Here is a 25,826-nt window from a genome sequence, read left to right as displayed (position 1 = left end):
CCGGCCAGATTTAGAACGAGGACATATGATAATCTAATCTGAATGAGATATAAAAATAGAAAATGCCACTGACCTATTGAATTGAAAGGGTGTCTGGTGGAAACATGGAGGAAGAGGAAGCATTTGAATGTTCTCAATACAGCAGTTGTCATCAGGATTACTATCATTGCTTCAATATTCCATAGAAGATAATCATCGAAAGTACACCTTGCCTTCAAATAGTACAAAACGCAATTTCCTTAATGGTTTCATATGAGATTGCACTTAAATATATAGCCTCAGGGCTAAAACACCTACAATGAGTGTGGCAAATTAACCTCAGATATGGCTCTGCAGGGTGGCCTGGTGGTGGGGGACGACATCTCGTGACACAAAGGTCAGGCAATAGGTTTGATCCCCCCACGGGGTCCTGTCAAAGTGCCCTTGAAAAAGGCCTCTACCTGCTCACTCACTTTAAGTCTAGGGTTGTATATTGGCAAGAATCTGGCAATAAGATACGTATCATGATACGGGGGTTACGATTCAATATACTGTGACATATTGCGATAGGCGGTATAGAGGCGGTATAGAGGCAGTATAGAGGCGGTATAGAGGCAGCATAGAGGCGGTATAGAGGCAGTATATTGCGATTATTTAATCAAATTTTAGGAAAAGTTAGGATATTCATAGTATAAAAAACACACTACCATATGCATAAAATCTGAGTAAAAAAAAGTTTTTTATGCAATCAGATCAGTGGGATCTGCATTCGCATTTATCACAGTCCCTGTAGCATCCAACAGCATAGCACTACTTTGAGAGGGCACACCCACTGAGAGGGTGCTTCTCTTTGCAAATGAAATAAAGTATTGACAAAGTTAATCTTTGCATGTAAACTATGAATTAAAAATCGATACAGTATCACAAAACATAATATTGTGATATTACATTTTTCAATATTTTCTTACACCCCTATTTAAGTCAAGCTGGAAAAGAGCACCAGCTAAATGACTCGAGGGTTAAACTGTTTTCTTTTCACTGCTGATTCCAAGTATATTCAGTACATTGTTTGTTGTCCTGCATGGATCAGTGGCTCTTTAAAGCAACACCATGTCCCTGGAGGCCTCATAGTGGGGTCCATTTGCATGTGTGGTTAGTAGGGTTGGGAGCTTTCTGTGAGTCTGACATAGCTGGATAAGGGAGATGCTAGCTGCAGCAGAGATGGGGTAGGTAGACACTGCGGAGAGTTGTTAGCGCTGAGGGAGTGCAAACAGGAAGAGGGGAAAATGGCGTCTTCGCTCTGCTACTTCTAGTCTGAAGTGAACAAAGTGACATGGCTGTTTCATCCTCCCTCAGAAGAGTATCAAGCAGAGACAGGAGCATCCCCTGATCACATTACTCCCCTGTGCCTGCCCGCCCCCACAGCATCATGTGAGCACCGCCCATCGACTACACTGCGACATCAATTCGCCTCAAAACTACCGGACTGATCAATCACCTAGAGGCTCAGGCTTGTCGGGGGCCAATGAATTGCAGAGTTTGGTTAAAACAGCAGCTCATTTTCAACGCTCTGACCTCATTTCTGTAAGGCGATGGGTGGAGAAATACTGTAGCTGTGCAACGGTAGGGCGGATGAAGCACTGAGACGGTTTGTGGTGGAGGTTGAGTGTTGGTTTTCATTGTCTCATTGGAAAAAATGAAAGACTTACCTGGAAAGGGGCCGTGCCGCTGAATGCAGCCGACTAAGCCAAAAAAACGAAAAGGATGATTTGCTCTGACAATACAGTGCATTACAGAATAGGAACATGCTTGGTGTGGAAACTCAGGAGTCATGATGAATGGAAAATGCGATACTTGTGTACACTCTCAACTACAATACACACTGTAGTAATTTCGTCAGGATGCTTTATACAATCAGTCCAATAAACTTAAGTGCATTTTTAAGGATGAATACTTTGGATTCTGGGCTGAATCAATTCCGTTTGATTGTGTTTATATGCAGCCTGGTGGCCTGTTAACAGTGTGGGCAAAGCAACAAGTCAGTAAGAACTCAGGTAAGAACTCAGGTTACCTTTTTGGGAAGAAAAAATAAATAACATTTTGTGTAGTTTGCAGGGCTGTCGAAGTTAACGCGATTTTAAAGCGGTATGTAAATTTGTTTTAACGTCACTAATTTCTTTAACGCATTAACGCAACTTGCAAATTGTAGGTTGTAGCAGACTCAGTTTTAAAGTTATTGAAGATACTGATATCATACGAAACTAGAAAAAAACTAAGAATCCATTGGTACCAACCATGTCATACTAGCTTGTTTGAGTTCCTTGACCTCTGACCTCAAGATATGTGAATGAAAATGGGTTCTCTGGGTACCCACGAGTCTCCCCTTTACAGATATGCCCACTTTATGATAATCACATGCAGTTTGGGGCAAGTCATAGTCAAGTCAGCACACTGACACACTGACAGCTGTTGTTGCCTGTTGGGCTGCAGTTTGCCATGTTATGATTTGAGCATATTTTGTATGCTAAATGCAGTACCTGTGAGGGTTTGTCATTATATCTGTCATTGTTTTGTGTTGTTAATTGATTTCCAATAATAAATATATACGCACATTTGCATAAAGCAAACATATTTTTCCACTCCCAAGTTGATACGAGTATTAAATACTTGAAAAATCTCCCTTTAAGGTACATTTTGAACAGATAAATAATGTGCAATTAATTTCCGATTAAGCGATTGACAGCCCTAGTAGTCTAATAAAAGTAATGGTGAAAATTTGAAACATTACAGTAATTTTGTGTACTCCATGGCATACCGTTTAGGCAGATTGGAGTAAAAAAAAAGAAAAAATTTCAGCAAAAATATTTAAGGCTGACCCCTAGAGTATAAAAGAAGCAGCAGTGACCTTTTCATTGATAAAACGCAGAATGTCCTCCACTTTGCAAATACTGTAGACATGTAGACTGTAAACCTGTAAACAGCTGCCCACATGCACGTCTTTGCATCTAAACAGTTACATAATATATCTGCACACTCCTGAGCACAGGAGGCAGCTCTGTAATTACACCTTTATCTGCACTAACACCACCAGCCTACCAATTACGGTGAACGTATTATAGTGTGACAGAAGAGAGAGAGAGAGGCCTATCTGCATAACAGAAGCCAGATTGTACTCCAAATTGCTGATTACGAGATGAATAAAGGTATAAACATCTACTTACATCAACTGAATGGCATATAAACAGTCGGCCAAAGAAAATATCCCATTCCAAAATAGTCCACTTGCAGTTTCCATGTGACTGTAAGCTGGGGGAGCAGCCACCAATTAGAGTGATTGGCTCTGCCTCAGGCCGGTACTAAACCTGTCATTTGAGCTGATGCCAACTTAAAGATGAAAAATGGACTATACCCACAACCAGAATCTGTGCACATAAATCCACAAAGATTATGTAGATAGTGGACACCAGATATTCTAGGATGAACAAGGATTGAGGGGAAATGAAAATGGAGAGAAATGGTGGTCCAAGTACGAGCAGCTATAAAATCATATAAGACAGAATTAGGGATGCACCGAGCTGACTTTTTTTAGTCCCGATATCGATAGCAATATCTGGGCTTTGGGTATCGGCTGATACCGAGTACCGATCCGATACCAGTGTTTGATTAATAAACTGTATGCCTCACTGTGTGGAAGTAACTGGGATTATTATTTTATGTGTAAGGCAACATCAGGCTGGACTTACTTTCCTAACTTTGTAAAACAAAATGTAACAAATACATACATAGATATATATTTACTGTATTGTTATTTATCATTAAAATAATAAATCACACACCAACAACTAGGTAAAAAATCTTCAAAATTAACAGGAATTACAATTCAGGTGTAAACCTTGTTAATGCAGCAAAAAAATGGTCAAACAGGAATTAAAATTCCACTATATAATGTATATAAACATAGAATTTAATTGAATAGATTGGCGCCATTGTCACCGATCGGCCCGATATCTGATCTGGTATCGGTATCGGTGCTTCCCTAGACATAAACTGTATTTTTGAGCATACTTTTATTCATAACGATTTCACAACACTACATAACTGCTTGGATGCTTTTTGGTTTGTTACAAGACAGGAGTTTAGTGAAATCCCTGTCTTGTCAAGGGGGGGGGGGGGGGGTTTTATGTGTTTATGTGTTCACAGTTTAACTGACATTTCTCAGGCACAGCCACTGTTGAGGAGAAAAGTAAACAATGAGCACAACTTCACTATCTTTCAAGTAAGTTCCTCTTTAATCATTGTTAGTAAGTCTAGATTTCACATTAAGCACAAATCTCTGACTTATGCAAGAATGAGCAAATGGGGAAGTTTTGAGCAGATTACAATATTTCCTCAACAGCGGCATTTATTATTTTGGAAACTGGCAACCTCTGTGAGATGGCAAGGTCACAATGAAGCTGATTAATTTCACCGAGTCATACTGAGATGTACATCTGCAGCCAACAAATCATCAATCTGGCTCCACACAGGGGGTCTAATGTAACCCCCCCTTTGAATAAATCTAATCTCTTTTCAATGCCTATTTGACAAAAAACTGCTGAGGCTGCTGTTGGAAATGCTGATTTAGTAGTTATTCTTTTTTTCCATTTCTCACCATCTTAAGGGCAACCGTTTAACTGAAAAACAATACTGACTTTTTTTTTTTTTTTTTCCTAGGGACAGCCAGGGGAACAGACAAAATGAAGAGGAGGAAAACAAAACAGAGTGGGAGCCGTCATGCAAAAGAGGGAACAAAAAAAAAAGAGGACTGCTGACAAGTAAAAACCTCATCCCTTAGTTGAGATTATCCTCGTCTCGGAGTTCAAACAGCTGGGGGAGAGCAGAACAAAGCCCGTGATTGACGAGATGATGTTCCATTCATTAGATTGTGCTCGGGGGTGGGTCTCCCTGTGTGCAGACACACGCCACACACCCAGCCATCAGTATCTGATAACAACAGCGCCAACACCCATCAACAGATCGTGAAGATTAGGAAAACATGTAACTCTGTGCTTATGTGTCTGTAAAGAGGTGCTATAACAGCCGGTTACTGCCAAATTGCTTTTGAAAACTCTTGCTTTTGGTTGTCAGCATTGAAAATTAAATGAATAACACAAATATACTTGAGTTGTTGAATTAAAACTATTTTGTTATATTGCATTTCTATTCAAAATGTATCACTAATCCTAATTAACACATCTACATTCTAGGATTTCTTTATTTTTACAGACTTTGATGATTTTGACGATGGGTGTGCAGCACAATTGGTTTCCAGCAAAACCTCAGATGCTGCCAGTGGTACTGTGCGATGCACAGCAGTGGCAGCAACAGCGAACCAACCTCAGACAGCTCCGTGGCAGCAGAAACCTGACCTTCCAGTGCCATGGAGTCTCATTATTTCAACAAAAAATCAATATACGAAGGGCACTTTGGGAGGCGAAAAAGGCAGGAGGGCATGTGTAGAGAGTGAGAAGCCAAAGGAGAGGGAATGTATATGTTTGTATGTACTGTATGTGTATGTAAATATGTATAAAATGTTTTTTTTTTTGTTTGTTTCTTGAATCAATAAAATAAGACTTTTGGAATTTCAGTTCACTCAAATTTCAAGACATGTTCTTGGCCCTTGTATGAAGCATTCAGGTAGTTTTTATTGGATTGGCCCAGAATTTGAGATGCCTTTCTCTCAGACTTCTGTCAGCACAGTGCAGGGGGTGAATGGAATTTATGCTGCTCAAAGCACTGAAAAAAAAATTATTTCAAAAACTCTAAAAAAACTACTACATCATTTTTATTCTTTCCAGAAAAAACTACCCGGTCACTTTGGATAATCCACAGACCTCAATGTGAGCAGTTTTCACAGGAACTACTTGCTACCTAAGGAATTGCCCATATGCAGACAGAACTTCTTCAAAGACACAGCACAAACATGAAACCAAAACTATTTCCATGGCCACCACCAGGATTAATTCATTAATTCATTTTTGTTTTATTTATTTTAAAAGGTACAGTGTGTAGGATTTGGCGGTATCTAATGGGGTGGTTGCAGATTGCAACCAACTGAACACCCCTCCGCTCACTCCTCCCTTTCAGGACTGTGGTATCGTGAGCCGCTGACTGCAAAACCGTTGTAACGCCGTTCACCTCGCTTAGAGGCCATCCATATACCATAATAACACTAATGTTAGGAAGTCAGATGGCAGCTAGCGGTACCACAATTTTGCATTCTGCGGCTCGCGTTACCGCAGTTTCACAAGTGTGTCAGAGAACTATGGTGGCCTTCAGGTAACGTAAAAATTAAAAATGCTCCCGCTTGTTTCACTTGTTGTGTCTGGTTTGTCCGTTCTGGGCTACAGTAGAAACATGGTGGTGCGACATGACGGTGGAACATGGCGATGCAACATGGCGGACTCCGTGAAGAGGACCCGCTCCCTATGTAGAGAGATGAAGGGCTCATTCTAAGCTAACGAAAACACGATAAACAATTCTTAGTTTCAGGTGATTATACACTAATGAAAACAATATTCCTTTCCATTACTGCTAATAGATTACGACCCCGAAAAGTTACACACTATTCCTTTAAGAAATAAAACAATTGCAAAACGAAAATTCACAGTAAAATTTCAAAGTAGCATTTAAGAACCTAGAATGGCGAACACCAAAACCATTAGCACAGATACAGTGGAGGAAATAAGTATTTGATCCCTTGCCGATTTTGTAAGTTTGCCCACTTACAAAGAAAATAACGGTCTATAATTTTAATGGTAGGTTTATTTTAACAGTGAGAGACAGAATATAAAAAAAAAATCCAGAAAATCAATTCATATAAAAGTTATAAATTGATTTGTATTTTATTGTGGGAAATAAGTATTTGATCCCCTAGCAAAACATGACTCAGTACTTGGTGGAGAAACGTTGTTGGCAAGCACAGAGGTCAGACGTTTCTTGTAGTTGGTCACCAGGTTTGCGCACATCTCAGGAGGGATTTTGGTCAACTCCTCTTTGCAGATCATCTCCAAATCCTTAAGGTTTCGAGGCTGTCGCTTGGCAACTCAAAGCTTCAGCTCCCTCCACAGATTTTCTATGGAATTAAGGTCCGGAGACTGGCTAGGCCGCTCCATGACCTTAATGTGCTTCTTCTTGAGCCACTCCTTTGCTGCCTTGGCCGTATGTTTTGGGTCATTGTCGTGCTGGAAGACCCATCCACGTCCCATTTTCAGTGTCCTGGCTGAGGGAAGAAGGTTGTCGCCCAACATTTCACGGTACATGGCCCCGTCCATCCTCCCTTAAGATGCAGTGAAGTCGTTCTGTCCCCTTAGCAGAGAAACACCCCCAAAACATAATGTTTCCACCTCCATGCTTGATGGTGGGAATGGTGTTCTTGGGGTTATAGTCAGCATTTCTCTTCCTCCAAACACGGCGAGTCGAGTTGATGCCAAAGAGCTTGATTTTGGTCTCATCTGACCATATCACCTTCTCCCAAGCCTTCTCTGAATCATTCAGGTGTTCATTGGCTAACAGACGGGCCTGTACATGTTCCTTCTTGAGCAGGGGGACATTGCGGGCGCTGCAGGATTTTAAACCATTACGGCGTAGTATGTTACCAATGGTTTTCTTGGTGATTGTGGTCCCAGCTGTCTTGAGATCATTAAGAAGTTCCTCCCGTGTATTTCTGGGCTGATCCCTCACCTTTCTCATGATCATCGATACCCCACGAGACGAGATCTTGCGTGGAGCCCCAGACCGAGGGCGATTGATGGTCATTTTGTGTTTCTTCCATTTCCGAATAATGGCACCAACAGTTGTCTCCTTCTCACAAAGCTGCTTGCCAATGGTCTTGTAGCCCATTCCAGTCTTGTGCAGGTCTACAATCTTGTCCCTGACGTCCTTGGACAGCCCTTTGGTCTTGCCCATGGTGGAGAGGTTGGAATCTGATTGTGGACAGTTGTCTTTTATACAGGTCACGAGTTGAGATTCGGAGTAGTTTCTTAAAGCGAGAGGACTAATCTAACCGGTCTGTGGGGGCCAGAATTCTTGTTGGTTGCTAGGGGATCAAATACTTATTTCCCACAATAAAATACAAATCAATTTATAACTTTTATATGAATTGATTTTCTGGATTTTTTTTTTATATTCTGTCTCTCACTGTTAAAATAAACCTACCATTAAAATTATAGACCGTTCTTTTCTTTGTAAGTGGGCAAACTTACAAAATCGGCAAGGGATCAAATACTTATTTCCTCCACTGTATCTAACAATGTAAATCTAGGAATTGGCCACAAAATCAAAGTGTCAAATCTTCACTGACTGTGCGTACGTGTGTGTGTGTGTGTGTGTGTGTGTGTGTGTGTGTGTGTGTGTGTGTGTGTGTGTGTGTGTGTGTGTGTGTGTGTGTGTGTGTGTGTGTGTGTGTGTGTGTGTGTGTATATGACAATGTGTGGGCAATGTGAGTGAAAGAGAAACAAAACGAGACATAACGAATGAAAGTTGTGTAACAATGAGCTGCTGTCATGTGCTGCCCTTGGCCAACCTTCCTCCGGTCCCTAGAGGAAATTCACTGCTGGCAGCAGAGGACAACTCTGACTGACTAAAAGGTGAGTTCAGATCAAGGTGCTGATAGAACTGCCAAAGTCTCAACAAAATCCTCTGAGAAACACACACACTACTTCTACGCTCCTTAACACTATTTTGTCTAGCTAAGCCTGGTTGAAGCTCTTTCACAATAGTTTCAGACCTCCCACTGGCACTACAGCTGTATTAGAACAACAAATATGACATTGTGTACAGTACTGTATGTAACAGTATGGCAGCAGAATGCAATCAATATAAATCTCAGAAAAACACCCAATGCTGACGTGGTCCGGTTAACACCTTCTGTCTGACTCTGTAGGAAAACAAACACGCTATCTGTATAACTTTAGCAATTGTGCTTTCTTCTGTTTGTCTCTGTGAGCGTGTTTACTTTCCATAAGAGGAACTAACTTCCCAGTTTTTTTTTCCCAACATGGTTTGTTTTCTTTCAGAGAGGGAATTCCCAGTCTGTTAGGTGACACACTGGCTCAGATCTGCAGCTGCCTGCCAGGAGGAAAACCCACAAAATACCTGCACTGCTAAAAGATGCTTGTGAACGGTTATCCTCTGTTAGCTCCAATTACCATCCGTATATCTGAGTCACTTCATCAAACAATAATCACAAAACCCACAAGTACATGTTTCTGCATTGATTGATAAAAGCTCAGCGTGTTAAACAACAGATAATGTGTTGCTGGTGTGAAAGCGTGGCTCAGCTCCACGAGCATGATGTGTTCACAGGCTCAAAGATCAAGATCAGAGATGTTGCGGGAGGAATACTGATGCCCTCCTCTCACATACTCTATTGTTTCTAACACGCTCACACACACGCTCGATGACATCAACTTCAGCATCAATGCACCTTTTTTATCGACAGGTAGTGTCTGCCGGTCGGATTGGGCAAAAGTATTTTCCAAATGTGCGTAGAAATTTCCACACGGCAAGACTGTGTTGTCGAATTTGTTGCCATGTGACTACGGTAACCAGGAAGCTTCCGTTGTTTTTTTCCACAAATGTACACTGCTTTGATAAATTACTTTCGGGCAACACACTCACAAGTTGTGCTGAAATGGTCAGTCGGTTACTTGATAAGTTGATCCTTAGAAAACCGACAACAATTTTGGTAAGTTATTCAGTAATTATTTTTACAACTGTCCTGTACAATCCAGATTACCTACATCTTTTCTTAACTATAATTAATGGTAAATTACTTCTGTTGGTACCTGAGGAGCTGCAGTATGTATTTGCTTCCTTATCCAAATCAAGGACCTAGATAGAGGGTGTCATATGTTGTATAGATTGTAAAACCCTTGGAGGCATATTAGAGATTTTGGGCTACATACATAAATGTTAGCTCTTGTAATAATCAAAATATATTTTTGCATTATTTTTAGGGCTGTCAATCGATTAAAATATTTAATCGTAATTAATCACATGATTGTCCATAGTTGATCGCAAATTAATTGCACATTATTTATTTGTTCAAAATGTAACTTAAAGGGAGATTTTTCAAGTATTTAATACTCTGATCAACATGGGAGTGGGCGAATAATGCTTGCTTTATGCAAATGTATGTATATATTTATTATTGGAAATCAATTAACAACACAAAACAATGACAAATATTGTCCAGAAACCCTCACAGGTACTGCATTTAGCATAAACAAATATGCTCAAATCATAACATGGCAAACTGCAGCCCAACAGGCAACAACAGCTGTCAGTGTGTCAGTGTGCTGACTTGACTATGACTTGCCCCAAATGGCTACTATGGGGACTAACATCATCACACATGAATACAGTTGGGCTCACTGAATCCACAAGAGTCTCAGCTTTACAGTGATACCAAAATGATGTAATTCCAAGACTGTGTAGGGACCCCAGTATGCAGAAATATTCAAACAGATCATTTTAGAATAGGCGAAAATAACACATTTATACTGCATGAAAAAAACTGCATGATTTTTGCCCCAAACTGCATGAGATTATCATAAAGTGGGCATGTCTGTAAAGAGGAGACTCGTGGGTACCCATAGAACCCATTTTCATTCACATATCTTGAGGTCAGAGGTCAAGGAACCCCATTTGAAAATGGCCATGCCAGTTTTTCCTTGCCAAAATTTAGCATAAGATTGGAGCGTTATTTAGCCTTCTTCGCTACAAGCTAGTTTGAGCATGATTGGTACCAATGGATTCCTTTGGGTTTTCTAGTTTCATATGATACCAGTATCTTTGTAGCTTTAAAATTGCTACAACCAAGTTGCGTTAATGCGTTAAAGAAATTAGTGGCGTTAAAACACATTTGCGTTAACGCGTCATTATCGCGTTAACTTTGACAGCCCTAATTATTATACAACAGGTAGTTTCAACCAAGCAGTCGTATTCGTTTTCTAATTGTGTAAAAAAAATACCCATAAAACACTAGCTGGCTCTACACTCGGCCAGTGTTGATGATACAGTTCAGAGGAGCACCGCCACAGTGACAACCATCTGATAACCACACAGACAGGGAGCAGACAGGAGCTGTTCAGAGGAAGAGAGGGATGGCTCTGAATAAAAGTCAACAACTTATTCCTTGGAAGAGAAGGTACGTGTGGACTGATCATAAGATGTGTGTGTGTGTGTGTTTGTGTGTGTCTGTTTAAGATAAATGAAACAGACACCAGGAAGAAGAAGCACATCTTCCTGAGCATCTGTGAACAAACACAATCAGCTGATGGGTCTATAATTTCAGAGCAGAAGTGGGTCAGCTCAGAATGGTCTTTTTAAACCACCTCAAGATCCATGGCTGCTTCTCCAAATACATTTATCTGTTTTTCTACACACTGACAGGGATAGTTTGGGTGTTTTGAAGTGGGGTTGTATGAGGTACCATAGTCGGTATTACCTACAGTAGATGACGGACTCCATTGAAAAAAAACAGTAATTTCCCCTCGCACAACACAGGGGTTGCTGGTCTAACGCTGCCTCAATGGGTTACTTTGTTTGTGTTATTGTGTGACTTTGGTGAATCCGTTCTGCAAGATAAAATTACTATTTTTATCAATGGAGTCTGGTGGCTTTGGCAAGAACATAGATAACGGCTTCAGTTCCCCATCTGAAACATAGATTGTATTGCTGTCTGAGGGCAAGGTACACCGGTGAAAATATTCTAAATATAGTGTACTTAAACTGATATTGATGTTTTTTAGGTGGGCATTTCTGTTAGGTGGCTAAAATATGTTTTGCTGCTGCTGAAACTCCTGTCTCCAAACTGGGAGTGTGCTGACCATCATTTACTGTAGGTAATACACTGACTATGGATAAGTACTTCATACAACCTCACTTTAAAACATCCAAACTACCCCTTTAAGACAGCGGTAATGACGTGACAGGGATTCTGTGGTAAACTGAGCAGCTATACCTTCGAGGAACAGATACATGAAAGAATAAGATCTATTACCACTTTTTTCCGGGGTGTTTACTTTTACAATTTTAGGAAATGGAACATTTTAAACTGCAACTACTAGTAGTAAAGATAATGAGTGGTATAAGAACAGAGGAGGCTTATATCTTATAAGAGTTTTATAAGATTTTCACGGAGGTCTGGAGCATTGAAACCCTCGAAGAAGGTGTTAGTTTTGGTTTGTAATGCTTGTCAAAATCAGTCAGGGTTTCTATAAAAATTGCAGCCCTCTGGCACAAATAATGCTGAGAATCTGCAAATGGTTTTTCAGAGAATAGCTAGCACAAAGAGGGGCACTAACAAATTCTAATTTCTAATTTGCCAAATACTAAAATAGAGTATGAAAAATGCATTTGGATGAACAAACAGTTTCTCAGAAACAGGAACTATGCATTTCAGTGAAAACAGAGTTACATGACCCAAAAAAGCCCGATGTGATGTTTACACTAAAGGGAGTGCAATCACTACTGCAGCTGTCATGACATAAACCCTCTCACTCCCCCGACCCAGTCTCCCAGCCACACCCCGCTGCTGGCTACAGTTGATACACTTTCAGATTCATAACAGGACCTGGCTAATTACTGAACTTGGACCAGGGGGATCCCCTCCTGATGTGAGCATTATTCCACAGCTGTTTTTTATTCCACACCTGGACATATTGCATGTTACAGATGATCAGCCATGTGCACAAAGATTAACGTCCACCAGCTGCCAGATGGCGGGAAAAACAACATCATGAGCGCAATCTGGATTGGTAGGAAGAAGAATATGAGAGTGTATGCTCTCATGAAACACACGCTATACTGAATATTATGTGGTCAATTTCTCATGTATGGCAGAGAGATGCATCGATGCTACAACCACTCAAACCTCAGCATACGTGAGCTAAAATAACAGTAACTGCACAACACATCCCTGCTGCTGAGAAGGAGAAGAGTTAAGAGGCGTTTGTATCACTATCTTTCATTTTGAGTCATCACCTCGTACATTTAGTAGATCTGTTTTTTTAATGGCAAGAGATCATAGCAGAGTGTAATTCAGGCAAATCTAAGGATCTAAGAATCGCTCTTCTCTGTCCCAGACAGAAGCCGTTTTACATAAGAACATTACTGCATAAAAATGTTATCATTTGCATGTCTTGTCTGATAGGCGCTTTAAAGCAGCAGTAGGTGAGATTGGAGCAAATATGATTAAAAAAAGTTATTTTTATAAAACGGTCGCTATATCGTGACAGTAGAACATGAAACAGGCAATCTGAAAAAAATCATGTCCCTCTGTTTCCTCCGGTGTCCTCCGGTGCTCCTATCGGCATCTGCAAGATTTCACAGACCGGAGGAAAACAAGCAGTAAGAGCTGATCTGAGGTCTGCTGTCCATCTGCCGTCTATGAGAGCCGGCTGTCAATCACTCGCAAACTCCGACCAAACGGTCAAACTAGGCAGCGCTGATCAAATATCAATCAATATCATGTTACGTTAATGCCTATTTCTCTCCTCAAATGTTTTCAGAATCATCTTGTAGTGCACGGTTTAGCTGTAAAATGAGAACGTTTGTGACGCCGCCATTGTGAAATCTGGTGAAGGAACGCCAAGTACCAGTCACATGAGCGGAGCACAGCCAATAGGAACACTCTCTCTATGAAATGACCTGTGATTGGTCAAAGTCTCCTGTCACAGGCTAGATTTTCTAAAGCCTGAAAACAGAGCCATAATGAGGTGCAGAAGTCTAGTTTTCTCTCAGGACACTTGAATTACAATATGCTGAAAGGTTATTATGGAATTTTTGCCCAATGATGCCAAAAATATACTGCCTACTGCTGCTTTAATCCAACAAACTTCATGATACCACTAGTGGATTCATTTTTTGTCACTGGTAGCCCCAAAAAACAAAAGATGTAAAACAGAAGTTGCGCGCTTGTAAATTAGATTAGATCATGGTGCAGATTAATGTAGGAAGATATTTGATTTGTGTTTCTTTTTGTATTGTATTTGTATTTTATTAAGATTTTGTGTGTACCCCGCCTTCGCCCAATGTCAGCTGGGATCAGCTCCAGACCCTGAATAGGATAAGCGGTTACAGATAATGGATGGACGGATGGATGGATTATTATTTTGCATATAGGAGTTATTTGATTTGTTGAATGTAAAAAATCATGTAAAAAAAAACCCAATAAAATACGAATTACAATAAAACAGAAGCTGTGGCAAAAACACAAACCTGAGCCTCTGTATCTGCTATTAGCTTTTAAAAATGGCCCACATGAAGAATAAGAATTTCCATCATCCTGAATACAACAGGCAGAGATCAGACCCTTGCTTTAACAAAACAAATGAAGAGAAAAATCAATAACACTCTCAGACACTGTGTCCATTTATTTGGCAGGGATGTTCCTATTCCACTCTCTCAGATAACAAAGATGGAACAAACACAATTGCCAATGATATCATGTGGCTGGACCTCTGCTGCTGATTCTTTGTGAAAACTAAGATGCAATCTGTTCCAAATAACACGAGAAAGCACAGCGGGAGACGAGAATGAGAGGGGGGAGTTATTGTATTTTGTTTGCTTATATGCCTTAAACACCAAAACACATTCTATTCATTCAGTAAAGATACAGTAGGGCTGGGCGATATGAAGAAAATCAAATATCACTATATTTTTTCGATATAAATATTGAGACGATATTGTAGGGTTGACTATTGGTGGAGATTTTTGATAAATAATCATCAGTAATGTGGACATAATGACTAAGTGGGTAAAGGCAAATAATGGAACAGCCTGGTAAGTTAAGAAAATGACATCACTTTACTGTAATGCAACATTTAAAACAATATTTGTGCCATGTTACGATATGATGATATCCAAAATCTATGACGATATCTGATCTCATGTCACGATTTTGATATAATATCGATATATTACCCAGCCCTAAGATACAGCACCCAAATTATACTATATTTATTGTACTGTATATTTAGTCTACATTATTTCCCGAAGCATAATGTGATGTGTTGATATTGCTTGTTTTCTCCGACAAACAGTCCCGAATCTATAGGTATTCAACTTAAAATGATATACAACACAGAAAAGCACATAATCATTCATAATGGAGAAGCAAAGTCAGCATGTGTTTTGCAAATTTTGCTTGTTAAACGAAATTAATGATTCTCAAATTTGTTGCTTATTTTCTGCTGATCGACAAATCCATTAATTGACTAAATGTTTCAGTATGTATTACCATACTGGACGCATGGTTTTCTACTGTACCCGACTAATTGTTTGAAAATTGAAGATTGAAATAGTAGCGACAGCAGACCAAAATCAGATTTCTTAGCTATCCTGAAAAAAAGGATGGATAGAAATAAAAAACATCTTATTGAATCGACTGGTGAGGTCACTTTAGCCCATTTGAGTTGAGTTTGTAATCAGTTCATTTGAAACTTTCCTGTGATAAAAGCTAAAAAGTTCCTCTCAGCTTTACCCTAGGGTTTTTAATTACTATAATTTTATAGTAATTTTAGTTACTTTTACGTTGTCCCAAGAAAAATGTTGTCTATAATTGTATTCATCCTCTGTTGACGCTTTTAAATCACATCTTTTTTTGTGTAAATTGTCTTGACATCGTATTGTGATGTTTCACCCTTTGTGTGGAGAACCTTGAGATTACGCTGTATTTTAAAGTGTGCTATATAAATTAAATCCATTATTATTATTATTAACTTTGACCTAATTATTAACAAATAACAAAACTACTAACCTTGGTAATGATAAAAAGAGAGATGGTGGAGAGATAAACGGAAACAGTGGCAGAGGGATAGAACAGCAAAGGACGGGTCAGTGTTTCCTACCTTGGTTGTCGTCTGACTGGTTGAACCCGCACAGCTGGCAGATGGAGCGGACCCACTTGTTCATCTCCTCCTCGGTCTCGGCTACGAGATAAAAAGTGCGGTCCGAGGTCTTGATGTCAAACACAAAGCTGTCCTGGAACTCCTTCCTCTTAAAGGTCAGGCCGGCGTCCACCTGCTCGCAGCAGTGCAGGTCGATGACCCGGATGGGTTTCTTCGAGTGGTCGTTCTTGTAGTACTCAAGAACGTCGGGGTCACCACTCATGCGGCCGCTGCGAAGTATGAACCAGCGTTTCTTCCATGCCTGGGAATGAGAGTGATAAAGGTAAGACAGAGCACTTCTCCTGTGAGCCAGTATCATAGAGGTGTGTTGATGGCGAATTTTAAGTTTAAAACACTAAACAATTACAGTTTGATTTCTTGCTGAGTGATGCAAAATGTTGCCATGGCAACACACTCAACAGCTGGACTTCAGTTGTGATGTTAACTGTTGATCAAACAGACTGCAGAGAAACTAAAGTCTGCTTACTTGAGCAGGTTACTGAGCTTTAGCACGCATGTGGTTGTGTGGTTTGTGTGCATGTCGGGAGGCAGCAGCAGGTGTTTACTCCCTTCCAACGAATTTCCTGTGCCCTCCGTGAGCTACGAGAGAAGCACAACTCCTCCTTGACAACTTCATTAGAAGACTGCGGGCTCCTCCCACACGAAAGAGCTGGTGAATGACACCGCTTTGCTCCAATCAAACTCAGCCTACATCTGCGTATGATCGTGTCAGTGGAGCTGCAGTGTAAATAAACAGAACCTCGTCATAACCACATGAAAGGCAGCAGAAGAACGCGCTCCAGTTATGATGCAAGAGCAAGAAAAAGCTACGATGTGACATGTTGATTTCACACCAATAACACCACTGTTGTGTTTGTCAACTGGCAAAGCATAAAGGAAGAACAGTGGGCCTCCATATGTTTTCCCAGTGGCTGTCTTAAAAGGGCCTCTGTGTTCTCTGTGCTCAGAAACAAAAGAGGAAGATAGACCAGGAAGGGAAAGGGGGAGTAAGGGGGGGTAAGGGGGTTTGGACATCTGCCAGTGATGCACTTCCGCCAGGCAATGTCTCTCACATGCAGGCTGCTGACACACAGGATCCTGCAGGCCCCCTCTCTCTCCATCAACACAGACACTGCTGCAAGGCTAACTGCCCCCACAACCCCCCCGAAAACCACACTGACACCATACAAACACACACAGGGCACAGAGATGGATCGCATTGCATCTCTTCTTTGCTTTGCTTTTCATAGAGATATTCTATTACTAATCTTCTCTGGAGATATGCATGCAACATTATTATAATGCTATTTTAATGTTGTCAAAAATATCAAAGTATTGATACATATCAATACTGTATATTTGAAATTCCACAGTATCGATACACAGGTACCAGCTGCACTCTCTGCTTCTTATTCTCTCCGTCAGTGAGTTCACACACACACACACACACACACACACACACACACACACACACACACACACACACACACACACACACACCGCTATTTGTCTTTTAATAAAAATCTAAAATTTGATGGCCTCAACGTAAATTTTCCCTGTGGTATCGAAAATGATTTCAAATATCGAGATTTTTCAAGGTATTGTATCGAAGTTAGAAATTCCAGTATTGTGACAACACTAATGGGGTAATTTCAGGGGTAAAATTAATGTTGGCTGAATTAGCCGCTTCGGTTTCAGCGTCCTTGTATTGTGCATACTGGCTGTCTGTCACACTGTCTGGGACACTGGGACACACACTGGGACACACACTGGGACACAGAGCCATCGTTATTGTTGGGGCTGTCCTGAATACCATTTTTGGGGCTTCGAAGCTTCGATTCTGTCTGTCTCCATCTCCCCCGTTTCAGTGTCTGGGACAATGTCCCTGCCGCACTACTGTACACACTAGGTTTCACTATACAATTACTATGATTTTATAGTATGTTTTAGTTGCTTTTAACTTACGTCAGGAAGTGTATAATTTTATTCGTCCTATTTTGACGCTTTTAATCGTATGTTTCTTGTGTAAAATGTCTTATTGCCCTTGTTGTGAAGCACCTTGTGATTTCGCTGTATTTTAAAGTGTGCTATATAAATTAAATTCATTATTATTATTATTATCTCACACACACGGGACAAGAGAGAGTTGACAGATGAGATGATGGCGGAGGATGTAGTGTCAAAGTGAAAAGCAAAAGCACCTATTTGGCAATATTTCAGATTTAAACCCAACGCTACAAAGGAACCATAATGTTAATGAGGCAGGTCACAGCCGGTGTGCACTGTGGAGCAGTGCTGGGTGGAAAACTGTGGCCCCGCAGTGAGAGCTGGACTGGAGAGGCCACCTGATGTTTAAGATCAATGTAAGCGCGCTACAAATATTGAGCGTCATCTTTTCTTGTAAAATGTCCGGTGTAATCGGTAACCCCGGTGTTCTCACAAGTTTATTAACCGGTGGGAAAATTTCCTCACTGTCACATCCCTAGTACACACATGCACCTCTACACACAACAAAACAGCGATATCCATCTGAGAATAACTAATAATTAGGGATACCAGTATCGGGTATCGGGTCCGATACTGTGCTCATGTACTCGTACTCGCAAAACGGCTCCGATACAACGGCACCGATACCACTTTACTTTCACTCCACCTCCCCGACGGTGTGGGCCGGTGGTGCGCCCGACCCCGCTGGGCCGGTTGCTTGCACACTCTGACTCGCGCGTGCGTTAGACTCCTTGGTCCGTGTTTCAAGACGGGACGGGTGGGTTGCCGACAACGCCACAGACTCCTGGCGCCTTTTACGTGGGCCGAGCCCCGCCCTGGCGGCATGATGCGGTCAACAGTCGCACGGGGAGCAGGGGGCCCCGTCCCCGGCGGAGAGAGAGGGCGCAGCGAGCTCTTTGTCCACGGTGTGGCGAGGTCCGAGCGGGAAGCGCTTTAAAGCTGCGGCCGCGAGCCACCTTCGCCCCGAGCCTTTCCAAGCAACCTAGAGCCGGTCGCGGCGCACCACCTCGTATGTGGGACTCCCCAGCCTGCCGTGTGTCACTCACACCCTCCAGCTGGCTGATAATGAGGGTCTTTAGGCACAGAGAAGTACTCGTATAGGTACTCGGTATCGGCGAGTACCAAAATGTAAGTACTAATACTCGTACTTCGTCTGAAAAAAAGTGGTATCGGTGCATCCCTACTAATAATAATTAATGTTGAATATGAATAATGCTGTGGGATTATTCCTTATTTCATGGGTTATTTTGGGATTTATACATTATTATTACATGCTTATATATAAAAATAAAACAAAGAATTCCAATACTGATTTGTAGTTCAATTACCATGGCAACAGTTGAGGCTTCGAACGGGTCAGCCTGTTATACCTGCCTGTGCTTTTATATAAAGCTATAATCTGCATTCAGCTCAGTGGTCATTGTCATGGTGTTGTAAAATGACACTCTTCCTCTTTACTATCACTGCTAAATGCTAACTACAGGGATTCTTCTCAATTCCTGCCTCTTAAATTGTGTTTAAATCTACTCCCTCAATAAGTTGGTTAGTGGTAATAACGCTGCTGCCCAACCATTTGTCTCTACTTCTTCTCACTTTGTAAAAAAGATGGAGCTGCAAAGAATGAATGAAATGTCAAGATGATGGTCCAACCAATAGTACAAAAACAAAGATAGTCAATTTACAATCATACAGTTTTCATTCCAATGTTGCTTTAAGTATCTTACAGACGACACTATGTTGAAGAAAATCTTAATAAATTGTAAGGAAGTGGTGGTTAACTGTGTGTTAGAACGCAATGACTCGCACGCTATATTTTGAGACGAGATCCATCATTCCTCATACGAAAGTGTTATTTTGACATGTTAGCAGTTCCGTTAGCAGCGACACGTTTTCTCTCTCTTTTTTTCTCCAGGAAGTGCAGATTGTGATCTTATCTTCGGTGTGTAGCTGAAGCACTCCTGAGGTATTGGGGTATAAGACTTTTTCATTTTATTTTCTGTCAGACGGATGCGCTGATAAAAGCTGGCGGCAGTACGACCTTAATGGTGTTGATAGTAGAGCTGCTGTGTGCATCTCACCACTATAGGCCCCAGTTTCAAGAAGTTTAATCAGCACCATCTGATGAGTCGTGCGGTTGTATTAGGTCATTTCTCACTATGGGAGCTTGTTGTGAATGTTCACTAGTGCATATTATATTGGTAAAGGGTGTGGGGGTAATAGATTCCAAAGAAGTCAACAGTGTTACTCCTTTCTTTCTAAATGACGTGACTGTACCGTATTTCATAAAAATACGGTACAGTCATCACACTCCTCCGAAGGAACAAACACACGGCCCTGCATACATTTCTTTCCCAGGTCCACACAGCTCTTTGGTTCTGTGCCATTACACCATTCACAGAGAAATCGCCATAACTCTTTGCAAACCCCATTTAAATATTATTGCCTTTTCTGGACAGAGAGAGCATCACTTAATTGAGACCTGGAGCGCTGCCCAGTTTCAAGAGGTCAGTGCGACCCAGCTGGGTTATTCCTGGCATCCTTCAGCTGCGGCCAGCATATTAACCCAGGACAGCCACGGCTCTCAACCACGGAGGGAAGACAACTCATTTAGGAGGCCTTATCACGCTAAAAATAGAATGAGTATTTTCCACCGGAAGAGTTGCTGCCTAATTCGAGAACAAATTAATTTACAGCTCGGTCTGAATGAGAGGGTTGCAGAATGTTTCCCTTTGTCACACGTTCTGCTAAGCTCCTCGCAGAGATTGTGCATGGAAAAATGAAAGAAAGTGTCTCAAGTGCGTTTAGTTTCGAATCAGCCTTTTCAACAACACAACAGGCAGTGCAGCTTTTCCCCTCTCTCTCTCGCTCTCTCACGCACTCTCGCTCTCTCACGCACTCTTTCAAATTTGAGCAAACTAACCCTGGCAAAGTAAATCATGGGGGAGGAGGACACAACTAAATGAGCTAACCCACCCACCGCCTGTCCTACAGAGCATGTCTAAGCCCATCGATCACTGTCTAAGCGCTGGGAAGAGAGGGCTGAAGCTGTAAAACTAGGCTGAACTCTCCCGGCTCTCCAACTTTCCCCTCCCCCTCGTAGCTTTAGTTTAAGCTGCATCACTGTTAGGAGGGGAAAAGGGGCTCAGTCGAGACCCACTGCCCTTGTTAACAACTGGACTGGACGGTCCACTGGACCACTGAGAGAACTGTGAGCCACTAATCACACCCTACATGATGTCATACATTATTGTTTGAGCAATATACTACGAACAACACAGAACATGTTGTAACTCCCACAGACTGGCATTTGTTCATCATGTTCTGCTGCTCTTTCTGCAGATCAAAGTCAAATAAAGGTCAAATCTGAGCAGAAAAAAAGAACACAACCTCATGAAGCACAAATTTCTACTTCTAATGAGAAAACAGTAAAGACAGAACTTTGTGAAACTTCCTAAGAATTAAGTTATAAAACCCCTGCTATTTGGAGTATAAGGATCTCAACTCTAGACTGTAAAAAAAAAAAATTGCCTGCCAGCGCTTGAAGCTCTCCAGGAAGAAGAGCGACCATCCGTATCTATGAACGCACAGCGTTTAGTCCCTTCAGTCTTATCCAATCACCCCCATAAAGACTTGATCTTACCTTGTTCCAACACAGTCTCATTTGTCCCGGGCTGCTGGCAGCCAGCTACAGATACAGAGAGACAGCAGCGGAGTACAAAGGATAACACGTCTCCATCTATTTTAGATGACTGGGAAGGAAAACCTCTAATAACAAAAACCACACAAAACAATCTTTTGAGCAAGTTTACTTCTAAAAATAGGATCAAAACTGGTTTGTCTAGCCAATTCCTTTTGTTTCTTTGCATGTTGATAAGTAAACATGTTTTGTTCTATTTTTGGCAGACGGCAAAACAATGATACTGTGGGAAAACAAACACATCCAGACAAAGGGGACACAATTGTCTGGTATGTGTTGATAGTTCTCCATGGCTTTGCACCACATTTTAGGAGATAAATACACAGCAACAGCTGATAAGTCACAGCAAATCATTTACTGTATTTGCACATATCTAATCCAACATTGTAAAAAAAACCAAGCCCAGTCTCGTGTCTTTGCACCCAACTCGTCCCTCTGCTGTCCTGGTTACACCGACTAGAATGAACCTGGAGATGGTTGTGGCCTAAACAATTATCCAAGGTGTGCCTTTTACAGCAATACAGTGTGTGTAGTAGTAGGCTGTGTCAACAGGCTGGCTGATAAGCGTCAGTCCACATGTTTTTAAATGTGCATGAGCAAACATGCAAACTAAATACGTATGTTATTCATGTTAAAAGGATAGAATAGTCTTGTTTACCTGTCGGAGGTGGAGACAGCAGGTAGCTGTTTTTGACTCGGCCTCCTCGGCTTTACCTGCCGCTGCAGTACACACACCATGCAGCTGCACAAACACCGGCACCGTGGAGCTGCAGAGCCTCGCTTGTGTACATCTTCTCATCTATTACCAGCTTTTGTAAAGGTCATATGTGTTGTGGCAGGGCGATTTACCCTCTTGTGACACCGAATGCTCGGCTACAGTCGGACCGGAGGCCTCGACGTGTCCACCGTGTCCACCGTTTGATCTGAGCGACGGCATATCAGCGCTCGCCCTGCTCACACAAACACACACTAACAACACCTAAATGAGACTGCATGAAAATGCACTGGTGCTGGGCCATTACTGCTTAACCATGGTAAAAGGTGAAGTGGTAGGGATCCCATCAGTGCTCTCAGAGGTCCCACTGGTGGGCTTCTAAGGGATGGGACAGAGCATGGAGACAATTAAGAGGGGGGAGGAAAAGTGGTCGGGGGGATCTTTAGTATCTAATTGCAGCCAATAAGGAGTCCCAGCAGCCGTTGGGAAGCTGGTGTATTTATTTATGTTAATTTATTTATTTTTATTTATTAATATTTATCTATTTATGATTTTTTATTTTACATTTTCAATGTATTATATATATATTTCATTTATTTATTTTTATTTTATCCTATTATTATCATTATTATTATTATTATTTATTACCATTTTTTTCTCCTCCCCTGTTGAATACTTTGTTATTAAATTTACAGTTACTATCTGTTATTATATGTACATATTTCATTCGTTGTGGTTTAGGTTGTTGTAGTCATTTTTTAAAGGAATCAATAAAAAGCTTGATTAAAAAAAGCTCTATAAATATTCTTTGATCTTATGATTTTGGTTTTTAATTCCGTAAAGTTATTTTATAGCTGGTTGTGTTTATTGGCAATATTGAACATTTGACAATAATAAGTATGGCTTCTTTTGTAAAACTAAAAAGGGTTTTGTTAATATCCCTCAAACAATACATAGTTTTGTTATCAATACCAAAACTCAGGTACCAAATTGGCACTTTTAATGAAAGTTTTGAAATGAAAACCCATCTTAACTAGTAATATTTTGATCTCGACTTCCCCTTCCACATTGTAACCTTGTTTTAAATGGTTATATATTAAACATTATGATGAATGATTCTGGTTGAGAACCAACTGCTCTTAGCATCTTTTCACTTATCCTGAATGATTACAGGTTCTAAATAAGGACATCAGACATACTGCAGCCCTCCTACAAGAATCCCCTGTAATGCATTCATCCCACATCCATTCTATGTGGGTGCTGTTTCCGAGCTCCTCAAAGTTGGAGAAGAACAAAAGAGGAATATTTAGCACATCAGTGACTTCATTTCTTGGTCCCTTCTGGTGCCTGAATTTCATCTTTCCAGAAAACACCTCTCAACAAAAGAACAGCAGCGAGGAGCACTTTGCAATGCATGAATTATAAGGTGGGACTCTGCTATAATGGCCACGATTGTATGAGTGGATGCCTAAACACTTGTGATTCTGGTTAATGTGGTGAGAGGGGACAAAGCTGCAGCAGACAATGACGACAGAGCCCTGATTATGTAGTCCCAATCAATAGCGGGTCACACGTCAGCCCACATTCCAGGAACAGATGGGAGTTTCAGCAAGTAAGGGAATGCAACCCAGTTACATTTGAAGAATACTGCCTGGCCATTCACACAGAACAAAAAACACCTTTCAGATTTGCATGTAATGCTTTCCCTAAAAAATCCTGAAAAGCACAACATGATGATGCGCTGTTATTTAAGCCCTCATGTAAGAGACACTATGTTTGCCGTATTTTCTGTGCTTGACAGGTGTCATGTATCTGTATTTACCTATGTGACATGAGTTTATGCAACAGTGAGCTTAAATAAACCACAAATGGACATGAGAGAGCATGGGGAAGTTCCCTGAACGTCTTACAGTTTACACAGGGCTCCCCAACTCGACTCGGAGCGAGATGCTAAGCAGACAGCTGTCCCAGACAAAGTTTATAACACACGTTTCTGGAGCATTTCCAATAAACTCACTCCACAAACAAAACAGGAGTCCAACAGTGTGCCAACAATGTGTGGCCATTTTGCACGTTCAGCAGCTCCAGCCCATTATCTGTCTCGAGTGAAGGTGAAGATATCCAGATGTTCCTGGGTCGGACGCGACTCCATCCCCATCCGTGTACCCGGAGAAGTAAACACGAAGAGATGTTAGACAGAATTGCAGAGAGTATAAAACCCCCTGGGGTTTTATACTCTCGCGTGTGTGCATAGTGCATCCGTGTGTGCATAGTGCATCCGTTAGACTTAAACGCGTGCGTTTAAGTCTAACGGATGCACTATGCACCATTGCAATTTAAATCAAACCGCTCAGGTTTCCCAATAGTCAAAACACTGACCCTGGAAGGCCAGCAGCTGCAAGACATAACACATGCAGATAAGACCCAAACCGACCCGTAAATTCTTGTGTGTTAATAAAGAAGGTGGGAGGTTAGCGGGCTAAGATAGACAGAGTAGGAAAACTTAACTCTGAAGTCACAGTGCTAACCACTGCACCACCGTGCCGACCTTATTTATTCATATTTCTTTATTATTATTTGATTTTTATTTAAAGAAAATTCTTTTATTATATATATATATAAAAAATCTATATACATACATTTTTATAAAATATATACATATGTTTTTATATGTTATATATATTTATATTTTTTATTTATTTATTATTTTATTATTATTTTATTATTATCATTATTATTGAAAACAATTCTCCTCCCTCGTTCTTGAATTCTCTGTTTTTCCAATTTATAGCTACTACATATTACTTTATTAGCGGGCTAAGACAGACAAGGTAGGAACACCTAACTCTGAAGCCGCAGTGCTAACCACTTCACCACCATGCCGACCTTATTTATTCATATTTCTTTATTAATATTTGCTTTTTATTTAAAGAAAATTATTTTATTATATATAATATATATATATATAATTATGTATTATTTGATTTTTAGTTACATTTTTATTTTTTTTATTTATGTATATTAAATTCTATATAAAAGTCTACATACAGTATACGGATTTTTTTAAATAATGTATATACATACCATTTTATATTTCTTATTCATTTATTTATTTATTTATCTTTTCTTTTATTATTAAGTATTATAATAAAAACAATTCTCCTCCTTTGTTCTTGAATTCTCAGTTTTTTCAATTTACAGATACTACATACTACTTTATTAGCAGGCTAAGACAGACAGGGTAGGAACACTTAACTCCTGATGTTTCCCTCATGTGTAGCATTGCTAAATTCACGTTCTCCTTTTGAGCAAGACATCACCTTTGAAACCCATTTAGTGCATGTAGAGTAGAGCCCGAGGTGGCTCAGCTTTCATGACACTATAGGAAATATGATTCCACATACAATGCCCTCATACGACGATGATGGAAAGCTCCATCCTACAGGTGTGATGATGATAAAGAGGGATGCTGCATTTGGTACCTACAGTGCTC

General features: G+C 40.7%; 1 protein-coding gene across 3 annotated transcripts in view; it reads right to left on the bottom strand.

The window, feature by feature from the left end:
• gab2 (GRB2-associated binding protein 2) overlaps nt 1–25,826 on the bottom strand; it is a 46,963-nt gene that overhangs the window by 11,105 nt on the left and 10,032 nt on the right. Inside the window, exons 1-2 of one of the 3 annotated variants that reach the window (XM_074640443.1) lie at nt 16,402–16,548; nt 15,876–16,176 (exon numbers count right to left, since the gene is read on the bottom strand). In XM_074640443.1, the coding sequence (XP_074496544.1) occupies nt 15,876–16,137 (262 nt within the window). In that variant the 5' untranslated portion in view covers nt 16,138–16,176; nt 16,402–16,548. Of the gene's footprint in view, nt 1–15,875; nt 16,177–16,281; nt 16,549–25,826 lie in introns of those variants that run through there. The other 2 variants (XM_074640442.1, XM_074640441.1) reach the window with 2 other exon arrangements.

This window comes from Sebastes fasciatus, chromosome 7 (genome assembly GCF_043250625.1).
Source record: "Sebastes fasciatus isolate fSebFas1 chromosome 7, fSebFas1.pri, whole genome shotgun sequence".
NCBI lineage: Eukaryota > Metazoa > Chordata > Actinopteri > Perciformes > Sebastidae > Sebastes > Sebastes fasciatus.
Note: the sequence above shows the minus strand (reverse complement) of the source record. Positions and strands in the feature narration are given on the sequence as shown.